The following is a 27,206-nucleotide window of genomic DNA, read 5'->3' on the forward strand; positions in this document are numbered from 1 at the left end:
TAGGAGAGATGTTGCATGCATACCAACTTATACTCCGGCTCATTTTTTTTCAGTTGGGCACTATCAATAGGATATATAAATATGGAGGATATATTAAACCTAAAAAAAATGAGCCAGAGTATAAGTTGGTATGCATGCAACATCTCTCCTATATGTTGCATGTATACCAACTTATACTCCGGCTTATTTTTTTTGTTGTTTTAATATATCCTCCATATTAATATATCCTATTGATAGTGCCCGGGTAGGTAGGAACAAGCATAGGGAATGTTTTTAGGGTATTGATAGTGCCTACTTTACTTATGGTATCAGATAGGGGTATATCATAGTAGTGCCCTTTTGGGCTCTCCCTAGGGCCGTTTTAGTGTTTGTCTGTGATCGTTGTGGGGTTTTGTTTTTAATGCATACCTAATAAATAGATTTTTTTCAGGGGATTTTATATATGTAAGACTTTAGTGGAATATCCTTCTATTACCATATTTAATGTCAGACTTTAATATATCCTCCACCATAATAAATTGAGTAGCTGATTTTTTATTCTTCCCCCATCATAAACAAGTCATACATTTCCATTTAAAATACAGAAGGAAGGTAAAAGCCTTGGCGCTCACTTCTTACACCAGCAATTTACTAAAAAGCATTTGCTTGCCTCCTGTCAATACAGGCATCATCAGTCTGCAGGATTATAAAAGACGATGGTCCAGGTCTTAATGCCCGGTTGTACGTTAGGGTGGCTTTAAATTGCTCTCTACTTTGCTTCTTGATGCCCCGTCATATAGGAAACACTGTCCCTATAGGATTTAACCACTAGAAGGATCCAGTGAAAATGATGAATTCCTTCCCCTCCTTAAAGCCCCAGCAAGACATAATGCTGTACTATTTTTGGTTCCCAAGGAAAAGGGCCTCCCTTTGAAAGCAGCAGGCTGTGCATTTTCTAAATGACATCACTTGGCATTCTGCTGCCGTGCAGGCTTGATATTTACATGGCAATGCATGTCTCCCTTGTTCTCGCCCTTATTGCGAGGCAGCGGGATATTCCCCATCTCAGAGCTCAGCACTAGTCTCTGCACACACCACACACAGCATACAGAACAAGCCAGTGGCTGAGAAGAGGAAAGACCGCCTTAGGGACACGCAGAGACCCTTGTGTTGGCCTTACAAAAGGACCACAGCTGCTGTTCATGGTTTGGGATTTCCGTCTTACCGGCTGCAGTCAGGAATGACCTGGAGGATGGGGATTGGCACCAGGATACACAGAAGATTTGCTCTTTTCTATTGCATTTCAATTACTCTCCTATTGATAAATGAGATTGAAGGGAGAAAGCCGAGCAAGTCGAAATGCCCAACCTGGTGCACCTGTACCAAAGACAATGCCTTATGCGAAAACGCCAAGACTATTCCTCGCACCTTCCTTCCCGATGTTATCTCACTGTAAGGGCTGTAAGCATTTTCTTCTTTCTGTACAGGGTTGATGTACTGGGTGCTCTGCACCATCCATAGTCGCCTTGTGTATTGCGTTACAACCTGGTTTATGTTTGCCTTTTATCACATTACGCCTATTTTGCTCTTCGATATTACTGACCATGCCGTTGCTATTTTTGATCGCCGTTATCTTTTTATTCGCTCCCGTTTTACATTCTGTGTTTTTTGCAGGTCCTTTGTCAGATCTGAATTTACAGAAATCCCAGAAGGGAGTTTTTCACATATCCCGTCTCTGCAGCTCCTGTAAGCCAGGTTTTTATTTCATCTATCTTTAGGCTATGCGAGACGTACATCGTTCTGGTTAATGCTCTGAATGCTGTCACCTGTTTAATGGGCACTTTGTAGAAAATTGCACTACTGGAAAAGTGACCGAGACCTTGTCTTCTGCTTTAATTGAGAGCACATATAATTAAATGGAGTGCATTGACTACTCCGCGTTCTGCAGATCTCTAGGCTGGGAAGGAGGCGCTGGGGGAGACGGTATATTAGATGGAGATTACAAGAGCAATGCAGCAAACATGCATGCTGTAAAGACGCTCTGCCGTAAATATGTTCATTTATCGCCCCTGATAAAGGCATAGGTGGTCAGTGTAATCCCCTGTAAAGATGCTATTATGCAGATTTTATATGGCTGTGATTATAATTTGTCCTAATGTCCCAAAATTTTAGTAAGTCAGGTAATGAAAAGTGACTACTACATACTGTATCATTTTTTTATTATTTGTAATGTATTATTTTTTAATTTATATATATATATATATATTTTTTTTAATTATATATACACTCCTAATGCCCCCAAATTTTAGTAAGTTGGGCATAGAAAAGTGACTACTACATACTGTATTATTTTTTGATTATTTGTAATGTATTATTTTTTATTTATATATATTTTTTATTTTTTTAATTATAATTATATATATACATATATATATGTATAAAATGTAATATATATATATATATATATATATAAATATATATTTATTATATAATGAAAAAAATAATATATATATATATATAATATAATAAATAAATATATATATAATGAAAAAAAAAAAAATATATATATAATATAATAAATAAATATATATATATATATATAATGAAAAAAAAAAGTATATATACACAATAAAAAAAATAATTAAATATTTTTTTAGATATCAATGTGAAATCACTATTGTTCTACACGATCATTCTTTAATAGAAAGCAGGTGTAATCAATTGACCCAGTTGGCACATACAGTATATAGTACTAGTGTCCATTTACATAGGAGCCCATTCCATCTGGCAATTCTGCCTGGCCCATGATATAGTGGGCGGGTGCATAGGTCTAATCCTTTGGCAAGTATATGTAAGTCTCTATTAGGAGTATCATTAATAATTTCACATTCTGCCAGGGTGTTAATGGCATATACACACATACAGTATTAATAATGAAAAATACATTACTACAAACCTTTGCTGGAAACAGTAAAATAATAGTATTTCTTTCGGAAATGAGTGGCTGTATCTATTCTGTCTTGCTTGATTTTATAAGACTAAAGCAATTATAATCTGTAACATGAAATTAATTTATTTTTATTCTGGATGATTGGGGTCTTAAGACGTAAAAGTTGAACTTGAGGGGAAAATGTTATTGCCTTCTGAACTATATGTGGAATCCATTTAGTCAGAGTTTCTAGACTATATATATATATATATATATATATATATATATATATATATATATATATATCTGTCCATCTATCTACCTATCTCACTTCTTGATGACACAGTCAATTTTTGTTTTACCTGCTTTCGTTTCTTTTTTCTCCTGTATCTTTCAAGAGACATAACTTTTATTTTACCATCATAATAGGGTTTGCTTTTTTGTATGACGAGTTGTAGTTATATATCACACCGTTTTACCAAATAATTTATTAAAAAGAAAACATGAAAAAAAATCCAAGTGAGGGTAAAAAAACCCCCACAACTCCACCATTGTATTTTTTCTTTTTTATATTTAGAATGTTCATTGTACAGTAAAATTGACCTGATGACATGAATCTTCCATGCGATTACAGTGATACCAAACTTGCTGTTTGTTGTCTTATTTTCTTATTTTTTTTACTGAAAAAAATTCAAAACTTTGTAAATATGCAAATAGTCTCTTCAGAGAACTCTAGCACCAGCTATTGGAGGTAGCAATCCTAAAACTCAATATTGGCCCTTTAACGAGCCTTGTCACATGACTTCAGATAAAAGCCAAACCAGAATCTCAATTTGGAGACACAGTGTTTGGGGTGTTGCCCCTCGTCAGTGCAAAGCAAGAGATGTGATTTGGCTAGGATAGCTATTTACAATAGGTGGCGCTATAGAGTTCAAGTTCTCTTTTTCTCTGAAGAGGCAATTGGCATATTTAAATTTCCCAGAGGAGCATTACATGGCTTATAAGCCTCCTCACATTGGCATGCCAGACCAGGCATGTCACTCTCCACAACGAGAAACGTTACCCCATAGATCTATGAACTTTGTAAACAAACATAAATTTGTTTATGTTGCCATTTTGTGAGATGCATAACTATTTTTTGTCATTCTGTCAATGAAGATATGTAAGGACTTGTTTTTTTCACTCCATGCTGCTTTTTATTGGTACCATTTTGGAGTTCATGCTATGTGTTGATTGCTTTATATTGCGAATTATGGCTTTTAGTTTTTTTTTTCTCTTTACAACATTTACCTTAAGGGTTAATTAATTTAATATTTCGCTAGATCAGATATTTACAGATGCGGTAATACCAAATATGCTTTTTTTTTCGATGGTTGTGTGACGCCCTACCTGAGCGGTGGGGTACCCGGAGCCAGGCCAATGTAGGGTGGCGGTGTGGGATGTCGTCATGGCCATGACCCGGTCCGTGCCCAGGGCTGTCACATAAAAATAATGGGCTTCTTTTAGGATGAGTGGTATTTCGACTACGCCACCTGTGGTGTCTGGTGAGGGCCACCAGTGCTGCTACAGTCCACTGAGGCTGGTGATATGGGCAGCTAGGATGGAATGCCTCCCCACAGGCGGAGCAGGCCTCAGGGCAGTGTGAGAAAGGATGGTGGGTGCAGTGCCGCGCAGGAAATAACAGGCTGAAGCGGGGTGTGAAGTCATCCAGGGTTTTTACTCACGTTAGATGAACTTTAGCCGCAAAGATTCCCTCTGCTCCTCGCGGCGTACTGCGGCCACCAGGAAGGGGGTCCAGCACTTTCCAGGTAAATCAGGAACACCTGTCGAGACCCCTCTGGTGTGTGTTCCTCTCCTAGGTATGTTCTCCCACTAAGCCTCCTCTCGACTGTTTGTGTGGTTAGAACCAGGTGTAAAGCCGGGTCCCACTGGATAAACGCAGGTAGAGAGGTACGGGTGGCGTATGCCGCTCCGTCCATATCCCTCCTGGGATCCACTGAGCCTCCGGGCTTTTCTGACAGAGACGTGAAGTAACAAAGTCAGATATCGGGGGCCGGTCACCCCTCTTGCAGCAGGAGTCCCTCTGACTTGGCCAGAGTAAGAAATACAGGTGGCGTATGCCTCTCCGTCCATATCCCCCTGGGATCCTTTTGCCTGTGGAGCTTTTCTCCTCTGCTCCCCTCCAGGCCTTCTTAGGTCAGGACCTTGACCGGGTAGAGGCAGTAATTAACTCTGACCCGCTCCTCGCCTCGAGGCCAGAGGACGAGGACCGTGTATTTTCGATAGGCTGCAGGTTCTATCAGAAAGCCACAATCAGCGGTGAAGATCACAATCAAAGACCTTGAACTTAAGATGGCCGTTGGTTAAATATGAATTGGTAAATGTACCCTTAAAGTGTGTCCTCCACCCTCACCCACTACATGGTTCCCCCTATCTTTGGTCCCCCCCATCTCCTCTATCCTGGGCCGGGGCAGCACCCTGGTGCATTTAGGCCCCCTACAGGACAGGAGTGGTGTAGTGTTGAGTGATGAAGTAGGGTCCTGAGAAATGCTCCATCCTTACCTGGAAGAGGAGATACCACACCTCTTCTGAGGTGCAGTACCCCTGTGGCGACTGAACCCTCAGGGGCGCCACTGTTGTATGATGGATTGATTCAAACTCGTACTTTTTTTAATATTTTAATATTGTTGAAAACTTTCATTACTTCTAACTTTATTTCTTAGTCCCACTAATGGACTTGAACCTGCGATTATTTGATTGAGGAATATAGTAAAAATCCCATGAAGACAAGCTGGCACCTGGCCTATATGGAGCGGGTTCAACCCCTGAGCCTGCTCCATACACCTGCACCCATTCACCATGACGTCCTATTACATCAAAGGCAGAGAAGAGGTTAATATATTACAACATGTAAAGGAGAGCAAAATAATGCAAAAAAAAGTTAATTTGAAGACTAAATTATAACATTTTTTGCTATTTTGATGTATTGGCAACCAAATATAACGTAATTAAATGATTAACTGGGCCAACATGCCATGGTCCAATTGACTTGGAACTGGGCAGATGGCATTGCCCAACTGACTTGGAACTGGGCAGATGGCATTGCCCAATTGACTTGGAACTGGGCAGATGCCATAGTCCAATTAACTTGGAACTGGGCTGATGTCATGGCCCAATTGACTTAGAACTGGACAGATGCCATAGTCCAATTGACTTGGAACTGGGCAGATGTCATGGCCCAATTGACTTGGAACTGGGCAGATGTCATGGCCCAACTTACTTGGAACTGGGCAGACGCCATGGCCCAATTGACTTGGAACTGGGCAGATGCCATGGTCCAATTGACTTGGAACTGGGCAGATGCCATGGTCCAATTGACTTGGAACTGGGCAGATGTCATGGCCCAATTGACTTGGAACTGGGCAGATGTCATGGCCCAACTTACTTGGAACTGGGCAGATGCCATGGTCCAATTGACTTGGAACTGGGCAGATGCCATGGTCCAATTGACTTGGAACTGGGCAGATGTCATGGCCCAATTGACTTGGAACTGGGCAGATGTCATGGCCCAATTGACTTGGAACTGGGCAGATGCCATGGTCCAATTGACTTGGAACTGGGCAGATGTCATGGCCCAATTAACTTGGAACTCGGCAGATGCCATGGCCCAACTGACTTGGAACTGGGCAGATGCCATGGCCCAATTGACTTGGAACTGGGAAGATGCCGTGGTCCAATTAACTTGGAACTGGGCAGATGTCATGGCCCAATTAACTTGGAACTGGGCAGATGTCATTGCCCAACTGACTTGGAACTGGGCAGATGGCATTGCCCAATTGACTTGGAACTGGGCAGATGCCATGGTCCAATTGACTTGGAACTGGACAGATGTCATGGCCCAATTGACTTAGAACTGGACAGATGCCATAGTCCAATTGACTTGGAACTGGGCAGATGTCATGGCCCAATTGACTTGGAACTGGGCAGATGTCATGGCCCAACTGACTTGGAACTGGGCAGATACCATGGCCCAATTGACTTGGAACTGGGCAGATGCCATGGTCCAATTGACTTGGAACTGGGCAGATGTCATGGCCCAATTAACTTGGAACTGGGCAGATGTCATGGCCCAACTGACTTGGAACTGGGCAGATGTCATTGCCCAGTTGACTTGGAACTTGGCAGATGTCATGGCCCAATTAACTTGGAACTGGGCAGATGTCATGGCCCAACTGACTTGGAACTGGGCAGATGTCATGGCCCAGTTGACTTGGAACTGGGCAGATGTCATGGCCCAATTAACTTGGAACTGGGCAGATGTCATGGCCCAACTGACTTGGAACTGGGCAGATGCCATGGTTCAATTGACTTGGCACTGGGCAGATGCCATGGTTCAATTGACTTGGCACTGGGCAGATGTCATGGCCCAATTAACTTGGAACTGAGCAGATGTCATGGCCCAACTGACTTGGAACTGGGCAGATGTCATGGCCCAGTTGACTTGGAACTGGGCAGATGTCATGGTCCAATTGACTTGGAACTGGGCAGATGGCATGACCCAATTGACTTGGTACAGGGCAGATGTCATGACCCAATTGACTTGGAACTGGGCAGATGTCATGGCCAAATTGACTTGGAATTGGGCAGATGTCATGGCCCAATTGACTTGGAACTGGGCAGATGCCATGGCCCAATTGACTTGAGAGGCCAATGGTGATGAGCTTAAAGAGTCTCAACATTTATTGATTTGTTCTAGTATTGGTTAAGTAATATTCATTCCTGGAGGTCTGGGTCCTGAGACCTCATCCAGTTGCTGAAACCAAGAGGCAGAAGTCCTCAGCTTATCCTCAAGCTTGAGCAAAGAGGTGCATGGGTCAATGTATATTGTTCTGCTTTCTCTGGAGGATGAAATAAATTTTTCTGACCATTGGTGGGTGTCTCAGAACCCAGACAAATGGACAGTTCATAATTCTTGTCTTCCTTCTTCTGAGATCCTCTGATCTGATTAATGACTACAAAGTGCAGCTCAACTTTAATTTGCTAATAAAGTTGAGCAAAAAAAGTTGTGCCACCCTAGTGCCGTCCAGTCCGGTTATTTGTGGCAACCAGATCAGTGTAGACTTCCACTAAACCGGCATCTTGGGCGCCTCTGTGACTAGGTCTCACACACCATCATGATGTAAAGGGGCTTAGAAAATGCCATAGCTCAAGATGCCGGGCCAAGGATGCCGGCTGCAGAAGTGAAGACTACCTTAGTCCAACTGCCATGGATGACCGGACTGGATGCTGGAGCAGGGCAGTCGGAATCTTTTTGCTCAACTAGCCGTACACGTCTAGACGCACATATTTTAATAAATTTGATGCATCTTTTGAGCTGTGCATGTGCTGGAAAGGAAATCTATAACAGCTATAAGACTTCATCTACAGTTTTCTGGCCCAAATTTTAATACATTGATTGCATGGTGATAAGATATGCCCAGTTTTTGAAAAATCTTTTTCTGGTGCACATACTAGTCTAATATCTTCAGAAACCATTCATATTCTTATGATCTGTAATTTACCATTCATTCTTTTTGAGAAGGTGATTCTTCTTTAGCAGCATTTTGCCAGCACTATAGATGCTGGGACTTCCTTTCCCCCTCACTTTCTAGAATGCTCAATTATTCCCTCAATATTAGTGGGTGTGAAAATGGGAAGAACATTGCTTCATATTGTATGCCACACTCTGAAATCTTTTGGGAAATCATTACCAAAAGTTGACAAGTATAAATTAAAATATGCTTGTCCGCTGATTTTATAAAATTCCCCCGATGTCTTTTATCCTCCTAGGACCAGTTTCTTATAAGCACATCAACCTTTCATAACCTTTACTTAGGTTTTCTATAATTACAACACTAGGAAGTAAACTAGACGACAATATGTTAGACTTGTGCTGATGTCAGCCTTGTAGGAAACCCCCGGAAAGAGATAATGCATTTTAAGTGGATGAGTAAATTGCATGATGGAAGGATCCAGAAGATATACTAACATCACTTTACAGCAATTATAGTCTGATACTTGAGAAATAATACTCAATTAAATAAAAAAACCTTTCATAAATCTACACCAGAGCTCTACTGGAGACTCACAACCAGAACACGGAGATGTCTGGGTCTCCACATTGATCAATGTCCAAAGTTTGTCTTCATCTCCTGCACGAAACTTAACAATAAAGTAAGTTCATTGAACATTGAAACTAACAGGATAGGTAATAAGGATCTATTTCCAGGGGTCCATCCAATTCCAGTTGCTGAGACCCCCAGCGATTACAAGAATGGGGGTCCACAAGTCTCTTCTCCGAATGAAGTCCATTTGTGCTACTGCTAAAGTTGTGACGGAGATGGCGAGAATGCTACGCAACCTTGTGCTAGATTCACACAGCAGACTTAGGGACAGCCAATTTCATGATGACTGGTGGTCCCAATGGATGGACCACCTGTAATAAGAAACATATCTCTTATCTTGTGCCCCTCTTGAGAAAGGGGTTTCCCAACACTCCTATCGTTCCTAATGGGGTGTTTTCTGGAAACAGTAGTCAGGAGAGGAACACTAAAAATCTGTCACCAGATTTCACAATGAAAAATGCATGCATTATAAAAATAGATCTTTTAGACTGGATGACTGGACTGGTGTACTTACTTTCTAAATCCATATCAGAATGGCTGTACAATCCTTTTTGAGAGTTTCACTGCCTAATAATAAACATGAGCATTACACGTAGCTGGACTCATAAAAGGCTAACTTTCAGTTTTAAAATCATGCTGCCATTCTGATATGGATTTTCAAAGGAAGTACACCAGCCTCATCATGTCTGAGATCTATTTAACAATGTGTGCAGTTTGAATTGTAAAATCTGGAGACGGATCCACTTTAACATAAAAAAAAGTATAATAGAAAGATTTGCCTGTCTTATGTATTTTGGACCCAATAGTGGTTTTCGCTTACATATAGAGAAGCAAAGCACTAACCAAAATCTGCAAGTTTGAACGAGGCCTGGATCCAAAAAGTGGTGCAGCTATTGGAAGGCTTTTGCAGCATATGATCTTCTGTGAAAATTGCCCTCAGCTGCGCCCCAACAAAAACTGGTGGGTGATGTCTATGAGGATATATTCACTCACACTGGTGTCTAATAGTATAGTAGGTTTTTATGCATTTTCTTTTTATCTGCGTGTTTTTTTTTTTACTAAAGAAGCATTCCTGATAACTGCACAGTAAATTTTTTTTTTTTACTAAGAGTGATTGCTGGGATATGTCATCTTCTCTACAACATTGACAACACTTAGGGCCTGATTCATCAACGCTTTCATGCCAGATTTCTGGTCCCAAAATTTAGGTGCAACTCTTGAGTTGCTACTTTTGGAGTTTTCATGCCAGTTTCTTTCAGCTCCGCCAAAATGATTCCACAGCTCGGCTAATTTATGATGAGCTGTGGCGTTCCGTATGCAAGAAAGCTCACTCCAGTCCTTGACTGGAGTGAGATTTCTGGCACAGTGCATGGAGGCGCATGCCACTGATCAGACGCTCCAGATTCATGACTCCAGCACGCCACCTCAATAAAACCCAGCGTGAGCAATGCCGGTCTTGATGAATCTGGCCCCTAGACTCCCCACAGTTCTTTTCAACTGAGAGACCCAAAGAGTCCTAATAGGATATAACATAAATTTAGTGGAACCTCAGGGTATTTCCAGCAATGTAATACCAACTGTGATGTTATAATCAGGTCAGTTTCCTTTTGCTGTAGGAGAGATTTTATGTACAAATGTAAAGCTTTGGAGAATTGAAATATTCCCACCATCATATTTGTCAGCAGATTGCAGACAATTCTGAAAAACCCATAGTTAAAGCTATGGCTGGGATCAGTAGACTAGTCCAAAAGGTCTGTTCCAGATGGCTTCTCCCCACCTGCTCAGCTGGATTGTCAGGTCTCTCCGCATACACACATAGGGAGGGACCTGTCTGTCTAGATGCATGGGTGGGGAGAAACCAGAGAGGACATACCTCTTGGACTTTTCAACTCCTCCCCATCTACAGCATTTCACAGTAACACATAGATGCTTCTTATGCAGTAGTTAGTCTCTGATTCATGCTCCTTGTGGTTAGGACGGCATTAACCTACTGACAAGTTCCCCTTAAAGGGAACCTGATAACTGATTCATGCGGCCAGAACCACAGGAGGCTTAAATCAGAGACTGACTCCATCATTTTAGCCATGTTTTACTCTGAAACTCTTGGCTTGGGTGGCTACTTGTGGAGGCAGGTTTCTGGCCGGCTTCTCCCCACCCCACTCCCCTATACTGACAGCCTTTCACTATACACACACAGATCTATTAGTCTAGGGGAGCGAAGAGAGAAGTTGCAGGAGACCGGCCTTGTGGACTATTCTCCCGAGCGGCATGGTCACCAGTTGGCTTTTAAATGTATGTTTATTCTGAAATGCCGCCCCATTTATGGATAAAATATACAGTACTAGGGTGAAATGATGGAGCTGGTGTCTGACCCATGCTGCCCATGGTTCGGGTAGAATGGATCATCTGTTAAGTTCCCTTTAAAGTATATCGGTCACAAGGTCAAAAGTGGCCAATTTTTGCTATTATTCCTCTGCTCCCCTAGGTATTCTGTTTTTTTTTTCCAAACCGGCCATATGGTTTCAGAGATATGGGCCATTATATTTAGTGCTAATTTTTATGGTCTTTACCAAGGGGGTGTGGCTCATAGGATTCTCTAGGTGGGCATGTCTTTAGGCTACTCTGCATAATTACCATTTGAACCACGCTTCCTTGTAAAGACCATAAAAATTTGCACCAAACAAAAAGGCCCATATCTCTGGAACCGTATGGTGGATTAAAAAAAAATAAATAAAAAATGACTTAGGGGACCTAGTGACAGGTCCTCTTTAACACGTTCTGTGGAAGTGAACTGCCATTTTTAGAAATGAAAACATGTCTTAGTAGTTTCTGCAAGGACAATACGTGTAAATGATAAGGGGGATGATTTTAACATTCTCGTAATCAATTTCACGCCCTATTTTCTCTGAAAAGGTGGCTTTACAGCTAGCTGAAGTTTTGGGAAGTCATGCAGGCACTTTTCCAGGAAGACAAGTCTTTGTACTTGTTAACTTTTAGTTCCTGAAGTTGCCTCTTAACAAAACAAAAAAGAAGATACAGATCATTGAAAAACTGTATTAACTCCCTATTCACATTGCATTTGGGGACATTTAAGAATGGCCACTGAATGTATGGCCCAGGCGTGCGTAAAAGTATTGGCTCCTGTCTTAAAAATAAGCAGGCTGTGTGGTAAAATCCCCCCCCCGGCGTAGCATCCACAGAACACCACGGTGGCTAAGTGGTTAGCACTGTAGTCCAGATCTGCTGGGGTCTTTGGTTCAAATCCCACCAAGGAGAACATCTGCAGGGAGTTTGTATAGTCTTCTCATGGGTTGCATTCAAATCCCACCAAGGAGAACATCTGCAGGGAGTTTGTATATGTGGCGCCCCTGAGGGTTCTGTCGCCGCAGAGGTACTGCACCTCACCCAGAGGTGTGGTATCCCCTTCTCTCAGGTAAGGAGGGAGTGCTGCCCGGAGCCCCAACACCCACATTCAACACTACACTGCTCCAGGCCGGCTGGAAGGGTAAGACACAATGTGTTTCCTGCTGAGCCCTGACCCTGGCTGGAGTGGGGGGAACCCAAAAGTAGGGGGAACCAGTAGTGGGTGTGGGTGGAGGAAGCAGTATAGGGGAGCACCATAGTAGTAGGTATATAAAGGGAAGCCATCTTAGGGTGGCAGGTCAGTCAGAGTGAAGACAGTTTGGGGGCAGAGTCTCCTTAGGAACTCTGTTCCATAAGTAGGGCCCAGTCGTAGAGGCCTAGGAGGGGAGCAGAGGAGTAGGCTCCGTTCTGTAAAAGGGATCCCAGGGGGTGCGGCGAGTGCAGGACGGCACCCGTACGCCCCGAATCGGTCAGAAGACAGAGGGATCGTAGGCTGCAAGAAGGGGACCGGCCCTTGGACGAGCTGTGTTACTCCAGGTCTCGGCTGGAAAAACCGGAGGCTTCTGGCTTACATAGTCCAGTTGCCAAAGCCTCATTCTAACCACCGTCAGGGTCAAGCAGGTCCGGGAACTCCAGTAAGACAGGAGGGACTTCAGAGCACCCGAGCGGGATTGAGAGTGGGGAAGCGCAGGGCAGGAGGGAGAAAGACCCAGCGTGAAGATGGTCTAGAGAGAGGAACACAAGAAAACGGGGTTCCACAGGTGCTCCTAAATTGCCTGAGGAAGAGCTGAACCCCCGTTCTGGTGAACGCAGCGCGACGTGGGAGGCTGTAAGCTGACAGTGCAACCTGAGGCACTTAATAACTGTGAGTAAAGACTCGGGTGACTGATCCGCACTGCCTCCATCCATTATTTCACCTGCGTCATCTTCCCCCCTGCACCACAATGCCCAGCGCAACCAACAACTCCTACACTGCCCTGGAGCTAGCTCTTCCTGTGGAGAGCCACACCATCCCTGCTGCAGTAACATCAGCTCCAGAGGACTGCTCCGCAGCAGCGGCTCCCTTTGGCCGCATTCCGCAGGTGGCGTCACAAACTATTCCAAAACCTGATATAAATACTCCCCTTTCTTTTTGTTGACCGCCCTGGGCCACGGACCGGGCCAGCCACTGTGATATCCCCCACCAGCATCCATAGGCCTGGCTGCCGAGTACCCCACGGCTGTGGGGGCGAGTCATATAGTCTTCTCATGGGTTTCATTCAAATCCCACCAAGGAGAACATCTTTAGAGAGTCTGTACAGTCTTCTCATGGGTTTAGTTAAAATCCAACCAAGGAGAACATCTGCAGAGAGTTTTTATTGTCTTCCCATGGGTTTCATTCAAATCCCACCAAGGAGAACATCTGCAGAGAGTTTTTATCGTCTCCCCATGGGTTTCATTCAAATCCCACCAAGGAGGACATCTGCATGGAGTTTGTAATGTCTTCTCATGGGTTTCATTCAAATCCCATCAAGGAGAACATCTGCAGGGAGTTTGTAATGTCTTCTCATGGGTTTCTTGATGTTGGGTTGATTGGGAATTACAACCACCTCCCCACGAACAGAAGTGCTTGTTAGGACCTTGGTTCTTTGGTTGTTTGTCTGCAGTGCTGACATCATGTGGACAGTGACGCGCCCCCTGGGCCGTGGGGTACCCGGATCCGGGCCTGTAGACGCTGGGGGTTGTAGTCACCGTGGCGGCGACCTGGTCCGTGACCCAGAGCGGTCAAACCAAGGGTAGTCTATGTGTAAAGATGTTTATAATGTCCGACTACGCCACCTGTGGAATGCGGTCAATAGGAACCGCCGCTGCGGAACAGTCCTCTGAAGCTGGTGGTATAGCAGCTAAGGTAGTGTAACTCCCCACAGGAAGAGTGTAGCTCCAGGGCAGCGTGTATAGATGATGGTGGTTATGGTGCAGGTAGTCAGTAATAACACAGAGTCAGATAGTGCAGTCCCAGGGTCTTTACTCACGATTATAGCAGTTACAGGCGCCAGTGCAAGGCCCACGGCGTCCTGTGTTCACGCAGTGAGGGGTTCAGCCGACCCTCAGGTAACTCCGGAGCATTTTACAGGACCCCCTTCTGTGTGTCCTCTCTCTGGCCTGCTCCCTGCACCTCACACCCAGTGGTACTTCTATCCGGTATCCTCGGGCCTTGGCGGGCGACGTGTGTTCCGTCCCCTGGATCCTATGTGGCTACCTTCTTAGTGTACTGGTGTGGACTTGTGGCCTGCGGTACTTGAAGTGCTGCAGCCTCCGGTTTCCTAGTTGGGCCTTGTAGCTCCATGCTAGTTGAGGGACCGGTTCCCTTTTTCTGGCCTGACCCCCCTACTTTCTAGTAGCGGCGGGCGTACGGGTGGCTTGCTGCATGGCCCGTACCCCTGGGGTCCCTTCTGTTCCTGGAGCCTTCCTGCTCCCACTCCTCTCAGGCTCAGGCCTCCTGTCTAGGCCCACCTGTGGAGCTGAGCTCATACAGAGCCCCTGCTCCCTGTCTTCCCCTCAGCCCGTCTGGACTGGCACTCTCTGTCGGGACTCCCTTGATCTAAGATGGCTCCCATACTTATACTCCTACTCCAGTGCTCCCAGGATCTACGTCCTCCACCCATCCACTACATAGTTCCCCCTCTCTAAGTGGTTCCTCCCCACTCCAGCCAGGGATCAGGGACTGTGCTCTCCCGTAGGAGCAATCTCGCCCTGTCCCCCGGAAATGTGGTGTAGTGAATGTAGTGTTAGGGTCCTGAGCCATACTCCTTCCTTACCTGAGAGTGAGATACCACACCTCTGGGTGAGATGCAGTACCTCTGTGGCGACTGAACCCTCAGGGGCGCCACAACAGTGCTGCCGGCAATAAGTGAGCTCTGCGTTTTGTGCCATCTACACTGGCTAAGCTCAGTGATTGGTTGCAGCACTGTTAACGTTACATCAGTGCTGCAGGCAAACAAGAGACAGGGATAGTGGAGTTGAGCGAGTGCTAGACCTGGGGAGGGTAAGTAATCAATTTGTTTTGTTAAAATGACCCCAGCCTACAGCCCATAGTTTTCTGAAAGGAGACAACCCCATTTATGGATTATATCGTGTATTACACATTTATATCATTTTACTCCTCTTCGTGAATGGAGTAACCACCACTCCATTCTCTTCCGTGGGACAGATAGAGAGAGCCATCCATCGGTTCCACGAAAGTGAAAAGGATGGCGGACTACCTCTTTTTTCACACACAGTCGTTTGGAAGCCATGTTTTTCAAGATTGGTGGAGGTCTTAACAGTGATATCAGTTTCATACTATGTAAAGCTTGACCAACCAAGTGTGTCGGGATTTCAGCCACGATGGCTTATAGATGATGGACTTGAAGGGCTCATTGGGGTTATTTTCACGAGTCATTCCTTTTGTGACTGATATTAAAAATCTGCAGTGACAATAACTGCATAAAATTGTGCGCTTTTTTTGTTGTTTAGGACTTCATTGTGTAAATGCATTGCAAAGTGTGAAATCCGCAGTGAAAATCTGCAGCGTAAATTAATTGCTGTGGCTTGTAAATCTGCAACATAGGTAAAATTATGCTACGGATGTTTCTGTTGCATGTGGTGGCAATTTCCTAAAATATATCCCTCTTTGCTGGTACAGTTAAGAGTATGTGCCCCCAATGTCTTTTTCAAGAGCATCCCACCTAGAACGCACCTGAAAAAGTGCTGAAAAACCGCTACAAAGGACAAACATAATGCACCACAATGTAAAACAACTTGCTGTGCAAACGTTCTGACTTTTATTGCTTCTTTTTACCTCTTCAGTTTTTGAAAGCCGGAAAACGTTTAAAAAGAGTAGTATGTTCACTCTCTTGAGGGGTTTCCGCTAGAAAGCAACTCGCTATTTGGACTCGCGCAGACGGCTGTAGATTCTCTCATCCAAGAGAATCTGGTCGATTATGCAAATGACACTGTGATCAAGCTTTGATCAGAGTGTTGGCATAGTCTGATTTGGTTCTCTTGGATAAGGGATTCGGAGCACGCTGTGAGGATAAGATGGAGAACAACATTTTTCCATCTTCTCAATTCTGTCAGTCTGTGGAAATCGGACTGCACTCAGATGTCATCCAAGTGCAGTCCGATGTTTCCCACGCATTCATTTACTTGTATAGCCGTCTGCGTCCGAATATCGGATCAAACTCATACATACAGCTATTTTTTCACCGGACAGACTCTGTCCGAAGAAAAAACTCGGATAAGGGAATGACCCTATAGAATAACATTGGTCCGGGTGTGATCCGATGTTTTGTCCGATCGAACTCAGACCGAAAATATGGTCGTCTGCACGAGCCCTGTAATCTTTAAATTATAAAAACAAGGCTGCCTCAAAAACAACGGAAGAAATGGCAACGAAGACACTTCAGGAAGAACACCGGCAATGTTTTCCTTAAGTGTCTTCATCTTGGAAAACTTGGTACATTGGCATCTAACATGTCGGGTGCATATACGTTAACACAGTACAATAACTTAAACATGAATGACCATAAAGAACAATCATTCGTTTCTAACAACGACCAATTATTCCATACACTGATTGTGCAACTTTTTCAGCTGATGATAAACACTGGCTGCTAATATTGGCAGATGTATTTTGGGCCATCAAACGTTTGAATGATTGTTCATCGACCGTTGAATGATTGTTCATCCACCCATTTTATCTAATGTGTATGGGGGCCCTAACATGCTGCTAATTTTTACGCCTGGAATTCCAAGTTAAAGAATACTCAACATAGAATCATAGAATGTTAAAGTTGGAGGGGACCTCCAGGGTCATCATGTCCAACCCCCTGCTCAATGCAGGATTCACTAAACCATCTCAGACAGATGTCTGGCCAGCCTCTGTTTGAAAAAATAGTCACTCCATGTGAACAAACCCTTTAAATTCCACTTAATTTTTATGATTCATTTTAAAATCTTCTTTTTTTCTCTATTTTTAAAGAGACGGCCGTACTATAAAATCTGACTCTATAAAATGCCTTTCTCCATAAAGATGATACATGTTCTATCGAATCCTTAATTAATATATTAGTGCTCTAAAACACGCAGCTACGACCGGCATCAGAAGTAAATCTGCGTGTGCAGCGAGTTGTGGCTTAAGGATAACATCTCGATTGCGCTGTAAATTTCCTAACATTTGGAGACCGTTGCTAGGCAGCTGCCGAGGTGATTAGAAAGCACAGCTTGAAACAAGCAAGAAGAAACCCTACAGCAGCGAGAACAAGGGATTAAATCAGACGTGGCCTAGATCCCTGGAAATATACATTATTGGATACATATTTTTCCCATGCTTATTTGCCTTTAATTAATAAGACCTTAATGGGTGCAACTTTGCCTTGGCCGAGGTATTTAGGGACAGAAATGTGGGTAACCAAGTGAACCTTTCCCCCATGTAAAGGAAAGTCTAGTTACCGCTGTCTACACTCAGGATTTAAAAATGTATATAAAATACAGGGTGTACGCTAGCACCAAATGAATCTTGATAAGTGCAGGGGCCAACAATTCCCGGGGAGTCTTCTTTGCCCATGTTTCAACATGCGACGTCCACCGTACATGTGTGGCGGATGTGTGCAATGCAAGCAGGAGTGGATTCAGAAGCTGAGCCTGCTCTGTAAAAACAGCACCTGCATCTAACTTCTGCAAACCTTTCAGATGCTGCTGTCTATCACTGCGTTACCAGCGCGCGTCAGTGACATCATGGAGACATTTTCTTGGACTGGCACTGCATGCGCCACTTGATTGGGTCAAATGGAGGTCTTATTGATATATACAGTAAGTTTGTGCAAAAGAAGTTAACACCCATATTCCCCATGAGAAAGCACAGTATGCAAAACGCGCGTCGAGGTGGTTTTGGTGGTCTCCACATTATATGGGTAAACTGCAATATATTTGAGAACACAATTTCTGAGTTTATCAACACATTTTTATTATGTGCTCTATCATGATACTATTGATAGACATGTGAGATTTTTTTCTTGGCTATCTTGAAATCCATAGGATTCTCACATCTATGTAGGTTTTTCCATGTTTCTAATAGCACTTTATTATATGTATATTGAATTGGATAATGGGATTATATACTTCAGGATGCTTAGAATTAGATTTCATATGATTATGCCCGGTTGTGATATATAAGAAGCTTCAGGTTGGATATACATGAAATTTATCAATTGTTATTTCTGTGACTGCTTTCATATGTGTGGGCCCATCACCTTTGCTTACTTGAATCCCTCTGAAACCTTATATGTGTTTTGCCCCAATTGTTTTTAATTATATTCAATCAAACTGATTAGTTCTTTATATTCGTGTGAGTGGTTTTGTGAATACTTTGATATTCACATGAAGGCATTAGTATTTGAGTAATCCACTTCACTAATTCTTTGGATTAATGGGGAGACTTATATTATGATGTCTCTAGCCAGAAAAATGTGTATATCTATTGTAACAGCTGCGTTATAGGGGTTAAGCAAGATGGATGACATAGTCATGGCAGCCAGGGAACTACTGAAGGCTGCTGTGGCTACTATGGTTGTAAACCTCTGAACCCCAACCTGAGGCTGAGCTAGTATAGTGGATACGAAATAATAAATACACTACAATATTACAGTATTGCAGTGTACAGTACAAGCAACTCAGTGGTCCCTCGTTCAAGTTCCCTAGAGGGACCAATAAAGAATGTTAAAAAAAAAATTGAAAAAAATCATCTCTCTTTGTAACGTACATAAAATTTGAAAAATAAATAAGTTAAATATTTGGTATCGCTACGTGCCTAACTTTCCAAACTAGTAAAATGTCATAGTATTTATTGCAATTCGATTGAATAGGCAGAATTTCTGTTTATTGTTCACTTTGCCTCCCATATAGAGCATAAAAAGATATCATAAAGTTGTATGGACCTCAAAATGGTACAAATAAAACCTACAGCTCACACTGCAAAAAACAAGCCTTGGTACAAATGTATCTACAAAAAAGTATAGCTCTATTAAGACAAAAGAAAAATCCAAATCTAAGAGGGGCCCATCAGCAGTGGAGGAACTAGAGTCTGATGGGCCACGGTGCAAGATTTGGATCGGGCCCCCCCCCCTATCCTGAATATATATATGTCCCTCATCCTGGTATATATATCCAATCCTGGTGTATGTCTTTTATCCTGGGCCCCATCCTGGTATATATATCCCCCATCCTGGTATATGTCCCTTATCCAGGGCCCCATCCTGGTATATATCCCCATCCTGGCATTCGTCCCTTATCCTGGACCACGATACACTTCAGCTAAATGTGCGTCTGAGGACGAACATCCAACTGCAGTATTTGCTGACATCGGCGGGTCCCTCACCCACCGGGCCCGTACACGGTGGCGACCTCTGTGACTGTGGTAGTTACGCCCCTGCCCATCAGGACTCTCTCACTCAAGGGATTGCATAAACCTGCAGCGACCCTGTTTAAATACACTATCAGAGGTGTTTTTCATTCAGCACCAATATCTATTAGCCAGTATGGAACGTGGTTACAAAGGGAACAAAAAGATCCCTGCTTTACGGCCCATTGATTTCAGTGGGATTATGTAATACTTTATTTCATTTGTGATGGTTCTGCAAAAGAGTTGAACGCCTGGCTGCAATGACCACTGAGGGTCACAGCAGTGGTGCACCCTGTCATCATCTTTTCATGATGGGAAGATTTTAAAGGGATTTTTCCCTTGTCAGAAAAACTTGGTCCCGGGTGCAATTTATTATGAAAAAACAAACAGCTCTTTACTCACCGTCTCCGCTGCTACTCCTGGTGTCTGTTATTGTCTGCACCGCAGACGTCATGTCGACTGACCGGCTCCACCCGAGTAGACGGATCGCCCTTCTCTGAGCTCACTCATTGGCTGCAGTGCTGATGATGTGCTGTCAGCGCTGCAGCCAATTCTGGACACCGGATATAGCGGCAGAGACTCTGTGCTTGGTTGGGGTAGGGTGAGTAAAGAACAGTTTGTTTGTTTTTTATAACAAGCTGCACCCGGGGACCAAACTTTTCTGAAAAGGGACAAACCCCATTAAGCGAAAAAATTGGCTAAAGCCAAAAAAATTAAAGTTGTAAAAGCAAGTTTTTTTCTTTACTAAATCTGTTTTATATGTGTATGATGTGTAGTGTGTGTTAATATACTCACCTACCTCCGCCTATCCGGTACCCAGCACTGTTCCGCTCCTCTTCTCCGTGACGTCACCACTCTTCAGGCTCTCTGGATCACTCTAAGGGCTGGTGTCCACAACCGATTTTTTTTCAGACAAGTGCTATCCATGGTTTTCACGGATAGCACTTGTACCTGCTATGATAGCCTATGGGGCTATGCACATGTCAGATTTTTTTCTTGGAACGAGTGCTCTGCGGAAACAATTGGAGGCATGGCTGATTTTGATTTGAGTGTCAGATCAAAATCAACAATGCAAGTCTATAGGTCCATGAAAAAAATCGGACTGCACTCAGATGACATCTGAGTGTGGTCTGATTTTCACTGACTGACAGCATGGAGAAGGTGGAGAACCTTTTTTTTTCTCTACACGTCCGAGAAAAACTGATGCCCCTATGATCAAACTCTCATCAAAGTCTCGGATGTGAAGAAAATGTTCGTGTGACCCTACCCTATACTTGGGCTGTAAGTCTCTTTTACAATTTTTTTTTCTGACGCTCCATAAGCTTATATTGTAAAAAACACTACTGGGTCATGCAGAGTGCAGCGTGACCTGGAGTGTCTGCGGAGCGCTGATGTCACTGAGAAGAGGAGCAGAACAGTTCTGGATACCAGAGAAGCCCGTCGTAGGTGGTGAGTATATATAAATATACACAGATTTAGTAAAAAAAAAACTTCATAGGAGCGCTTCTTTAAAATCTGCATTGGCCATAAGTAGCCAGCAAAGCAGAGTTGCTTATCATTGTTACATGGTCATTGTCCCTTGTCATTTCCCTTTACCTGAATATACAAATTGCCTCTTTAGAGAGGAAGACGACTTGAACTCTACTGCCACCTATTGGAAGCAGCGATCCTACAAGTCAATATCGACCCTTTAACAAGCCTTGTTATATGACAAGATAGATTCTGATTTGGCTTTTATCCTAAGTCATATTTCAAGGGATGATAATGACTTATAGGATCGCTACTTCCAAGAGGTGGCACTAGAGTTCAAGTCCTCTTCTTTTCTGGAGAGACAATTTGCATATTTAATTTCCCAGAGGAGCATGCAAGGCGATTAAAACTCCTCATACTGGTGTGCCAGACCTGGCATGTCACTCTCCACAAGGAAAAACCTTACCCATTAGATCCTTTACCTGAACCAACTCATATGAAAGGAGAAACATAAAAATATTGAATTTAGAGCATATTTTGCTCATAAAACATTATTTTCTTCTATGAATGTGTCGGATCTGAATGACAGAAGCCGAGACCTGTTTAATAGGATCCGTCTATACACAGATGTCTGCTAACGCTGCGCAGCTCCGTCGTATAACGTCTGTTTACAGGGTAACAAGGATTCTAGAGCTCAGTAGTGATAACACAGGTAGGCTAGACTAAACTAAAGCGTCTACACAGCAACTATCCAGCTGCCAAACAGGAGCAACCCTCCGTATACAGTATATCTCCTACCCAGTGTCACGTTAGACATACCGTACATACACATGTAATCCACGGGGTGCTTCTTCCTAAAATTATAGAAAAAAGGCACAAATATAATATTTGCTATAATTCTATTTAGCTGCTTCTTGATTATGGTGTTTAGGAAATATAGGAGACAACCAATTTGGTTGCCATGACCACTGCCTCATGGATGATCACTGAAGGTCTTGCTTGAAGCTACTAGGCCTGAGTGTAAAATCTAAACCAAGGCCCGAATCCACCATGTTCAATTCCAATACTAGAGTCTTAGACACCAGGGCCTGGCTGTGATGGATACCTCTGCACTCCTCATAGCTATGTCCCTGGATGTGACCCAGTATGTCCATACTGGGCATCACATTTTAAAAAAAGACATCGAAAAACTGAAGCAAGTTCAGAGAAGAGCTACCAGGATGGTGAGCGGACTGTAAACTATGTCCTACGATGAACGGTTAAAGGATCTGGGAACATTTAGCTTGCAAAAAAAGAAGACTGAGAGGAGACGTAATAGCTGTCTACAAATATGTGAAGAGATGTCACAGTGTAGAGGGATCATCCTTAGGCCACAACCCCACTATCAGTATTTTTCAGTATTCGGTCTGTATATTTTTCTCAGGAGAGGGAGCCAAAACAAGGTGAGGAACAATCAGAGAAAAGGTATAATAGAAACAAGTCACCAATTCTGCATTTATCACCCACTCCTGGTTTTGGCTCCTACTCCTGAGAAAAAATACTGACCGAATAATGATAGTGGGGCCGTGGCCTTATTCTCATTTGCACATGGAAACACGAGAAGCAATGGAATGAAACTGAAAGGGAGAAGATACAGATTAGATATTAGAAAAAACTTTTTGTCAGTGAGGGTGATCAATGAGAGGAACAGGCGGCCACGAGAGGTGGTGAGTTCTCCTTCAATGGACGTCTTCAAACAGAGGCTGGACAGACATCTGTCTGAGATGGTTTAGTGAATCCTGCTTTGAGCAGGGGGTTGGACATGATGACCCTGGAGGTCCCTTCCAACTCTAACAGTCTGTGATTCTATTATTCTACTCCTGAATGGCTAAGATAGGGAATGTAGATGATTTGGAACTACGAAGGGCTTTCTTAGATTTACATTTTTTTAATCTGCATTAAGTAGACTTTATATTATACTCATCATATTTTTCATAGTGCAACTTTCCAGCAGTTTCTATATCACTGCTAATATTCCCTATTTCTTAGAGATTAACCGTTGTTTTATTATTATTTTTTTAATAAATCAATAGTGCAAGTCGAAATAAGAAGCTTTGACATTTTCTCCTTCTGGACTTATCATTCATTCTCAAAAGTCTCAATTTACTAGTAAAAATTGTCTTCAGTGAATACAGACTTTGCCATTACTAAGATGGGAGCTGATAGTTGGTGCTCATAAGTTCTATGGAAAACTGTAACTGTCGATTCAGCAGAACTTGTAGAAAAATTTATTTTATTTAGTGACATTAATTCCACAGTGCTTTACAGACACTATCGGCACTGTCCCCATTGGGGGCTCACAATCTAAATGTCTGTGTCTGCCTCTCACTCCTCCCCTTCTCCTCTCCAGAGAACTTTATGGGCACCAACTGTCACCTCCTATCTCAGTAATGAGAATGTCTATCTTCTCTTAATACAAATTTTACCCATGAATTGAGAGTGAAAGATCAGTCCACGAAGAGAAAGAAGCAGATCTCTCTGATAAGATATATTACAAAGCGAAATAATTGTGTATCACTATCGCGCTAGCAATTGCCACTGAATATAATGACATTGTAACACACATGCGGATAGAAATCAAAAATACCTCTATTAAAAGTCCCGAGAAAGGAGTCTATTGATTACTGGGTAGACAATAACCAAAAATAATAAATAAATTCTCAAAATAGGAACAATTAATAGCAATAAATTATGGAACCATGGGTAAAAGAGTGCAAAAATCATAAATAAGAGCAAGGTATAATCTGGTACCAAGAGGATCCTAATGCAGTTCTGGACTATAATACCGACTGTAAGGTCTCATTCAGATGTCCAGTTTTTTTTTTTTTTATCAAAATGATTTTCATTAATTTTTAATCTATGTGTCCATTTTTACTATTCGTGTTCTACAGGAAGGATAGACATGTTAAGTATTTGCAAATAATGAAAGAATGGAAAGAAACAACATTTTCAAAACATTTCGATTTATTTAGTGTCGAGTATGAGCGCCACATGCAGACTGCTGCCAGTGAGGTTACTAATGGTTGTCTGAGGAATGTTCTATCAGGCTTAATGCATCTGGCAAACAAGTCATCAAGATCCGCTGCTGGCAGCTCCCTTTGCAATTGCCAACAAATGACGTCCTAGATGTGCTCGATGGGAGACAGGTCCAGAGACGCTGGAGCCATGGTAGAATGTTTAAGCCACGCAGGTAGCGCACGAGCAACATGCGGCCTGGCGTTGTCCTATTGAAAACGGCTTCTGTAAGTGATATTGCATAAAAAGCCAAAGGCATCAGTGTCTGCATGAACCATTAAAAGGCATTTGCATGACACTGGGCTACGAGTCAAACATCCAGCTACAGTAGTTCCACTGATTTCACGCCATTGGTCTCAAAAGCTTTCATGGTTCAGAGCAAGATGGCAATGGAGGCTGGAATGAAGGCCTATCCTTTTCAACAATGTGTCCCGCTTCTGACTTTCAAGCCGGAGATGAAAAGTCTTAACAAGGGAATGTAACACTGGTTCTACTACTGGGATTATGGTATGGGGTGGAATAAAGTATGGTAGCCAAGTCCAAGTGCACTAACCGCTCAGTGTTAAATTGCTTTGGTCGTTGAACCGGTGGTACGGCTATTTTATCACAAGTGACCCAAAAGCTGTTTTCATCATGACAACACCAGGCTGGATGTTGCTCATGTTTTTGTGAGCTGCCTGTGTGATAACATAATCTGCATCGTTTGCGGACTTGTCTCTCATCATCCCTTAGCAATTGCAAAGGAAGCTGCCAGCAGTGGATTCTGATGATTTACTCAGCTACATTTACTTAGGCAGAACATTCCTCAGACAACCATTATTGACCACGATGATAACAGCCAAGGCGTATAAGTGCGGGGATTTCTGCATGTGGCTCTCATTCGCGATACTGAGTACATTGAGATGTTTTGAAAAGTTTGTTTTAATTTTTGCTAATCATTTTGCATATCATTAACATGTCTGTCCATCCTGTGATTTCAACATTCCACAACTTTTGGTGTTGCAATTTATATGTCGATGAGGATATATTTAGGTTTATAAATACATAAACTCTCAAATGATGTTTAAGTGTGATGTAACCTTTCCATTTTCCTGTATTGACCATGAGTTATTATTTGTTCAGAGGTGATTCATACTGCTCAATCATGAGCTAACTATTTATACAGTGAAGGCATATTGCTAGAATATGCCACCATATTATGATTAGTGGGGATCCAACCTCTAGGCCCCATCCAGCCTGGGAATGAGCTAGTTCTGTGTCCATATCACTGTTTTTACTTTGTAGAGTAGCCACGGGCCACTTAGCTGTGCAGAGTATTGCAGTATTACCCTATTCATGTGGCTGTGCTGCAATTCCCTGCACAGCCTGGATGCCACTGTGCAGAGTAAACTTACAATGGCGCAGAGTACGAAGGTACGGCTGCATTTGTTTCTTGAACCACAGATTGAATCTCTAATACAGCCCCTTTAATGTATGATGTCAGGAAAAAGGAAATTAGCATGTGGTCCTTGTGCAATAGATCAGTATTACTGCAGCTCATGATAGAAAACAGAATATAACAGATGGGTTGGACGTGATACTTAAACAGAATTGTATCATGACAAAGACGCAGTGCATGTCATCCGTTTGATCTACTACTCTTTATAACTTCAGTAAAATGAAAGTTTTATGTAAATTAAAATAATTTAAAGGGGTTGTCCACTACTTTAGCTGTCCCTTTCATGGGGACTAGCTGACATAGACAAGCACTTTACTAAATAGATTGCTTTGCCAAAACCTGCTGTAACCCGAGTTGCTCTCCTGGTCACATGATCTGTGGCTGAGAATCTCCTGCTTCTTGTGATGTCACGTCAAAATCTCCCTCAGTTCCGGGCTCTGGAGACTGTTGGGTGGGTGGGGCTTACAGTGTGGGTGGGTGGGGCTTACAGTGTGGGTGGGCGGGGCTACATTCAGCAGAGCTCACTCTATTTCTGTACATTTTGCTGCTGTAGATAAAACTCTCCATGCAAACCCAGCCCTCCATTGTATCTGTATGTATACAGCATGGTGTATATACAGTACATCTAAACACCCTGCTGGATGCCCTGTGTGATGTATATACACACTGCTGTATTTCTCTATTATATAAATACATTTATATTTGTCTCCCCGTCCAATTGATCTATTCTATCCATCCATTGCATCTATCTATCTAAGAAGAAAAGCAGGCAGCACTCCCAAAAAGATAGTGAAAAAAAGATGGCTTTATTAGTCCATCTATCTATCTATCTATCTATCTATCTATCTATCCCATCCATCCTGTCATGGAGGAGGAGTAAGGGATAATCTTTATTGTCAGGGCTGGTGTTCTGGTGCTTTGTGCATTACTTCTACTCCCTGTCCTGTGTCCTGTACCGGAGATCGTGCTGATGCAGAGAGAGGGGTTTAGGCTGACCTACAGGTCTGTGCTCACTGGTGGCTTGTTACCCAGTACAAGAAATGATGGGAAATGTAGTTAGAATGGAGTAGGGGAACCTGAGGAGGAAGTGATGGCTGTGATAGCAAAGCTTATGCCACTACACAGGAAGAGAAGCAGAAAAAACAACATAAAACTTGGCAGAAAAGGTATATGGGGATCTTTAGAGGCATTATCCTTAAGCATTTATGGCAAAACCAGTAATCGAGTTATGGAAGTGGACAACCTCTTTAATTCAAAATTAAATTTCCTTTGATTCTGCAATATACATTATGTCACGTTTTTATTTCCTCCTTTTCAAGTAGCACAATCTGTGATTTATGTCATTATTTCAAGGGTCCTTAGTACACTGCCAACTACAACGCCACCTAG

At 42.9% G+C, this 27,206-nt stretch overlaps 1 protein-coding gene across 2 annotated transcripts in view; it reads left to right on the forward strand.

Moving 5' to 3' along the window:
- The first annotated feature begins 852 nt into the window (after positions 1-852).
- The window catches only part of LGI1 (leucine rich glioma inactivated 1), a 57,145-nt gene continuing 30,791 nt past the window's right edge, over positions 853-27,206 (forward strand). For both annotated transcript variants that reach the window (XM_073685263.1, XM_073685264.1), the window contains exons 1-2: positions 853-1,431; positions 1,654-1,725. In XM_073685263.1, the coding sequence (XP_073541364.1) occupies positions 1,220-1,431; positions 1,654-1,725 (284 nt within the window). In that variant the 5' untranslated portion in view covers positions 853-1,219. The remainder of the gene's footprint in view (positions 1,432-1,653; positions 1,726-27,206) is intronic.

The sequence above is a fragment of the Phyllobates terribilis genome, unplaced genomic scaffold (assembly GCF_046119375.1).
Source record: "Phyllobates terribilis strain yellow unplaced genomic scaffold, ASM4611937v1 Scaffold_5__5_contigs__length_657084704, whole genome shotgun sequence".
Lineage (NCBI taxonomy): Eukaryota > Metazoa > Chordata > Amphibia > Anura > Dendrobatidae > Phyllobates > Phyllobates terribilis.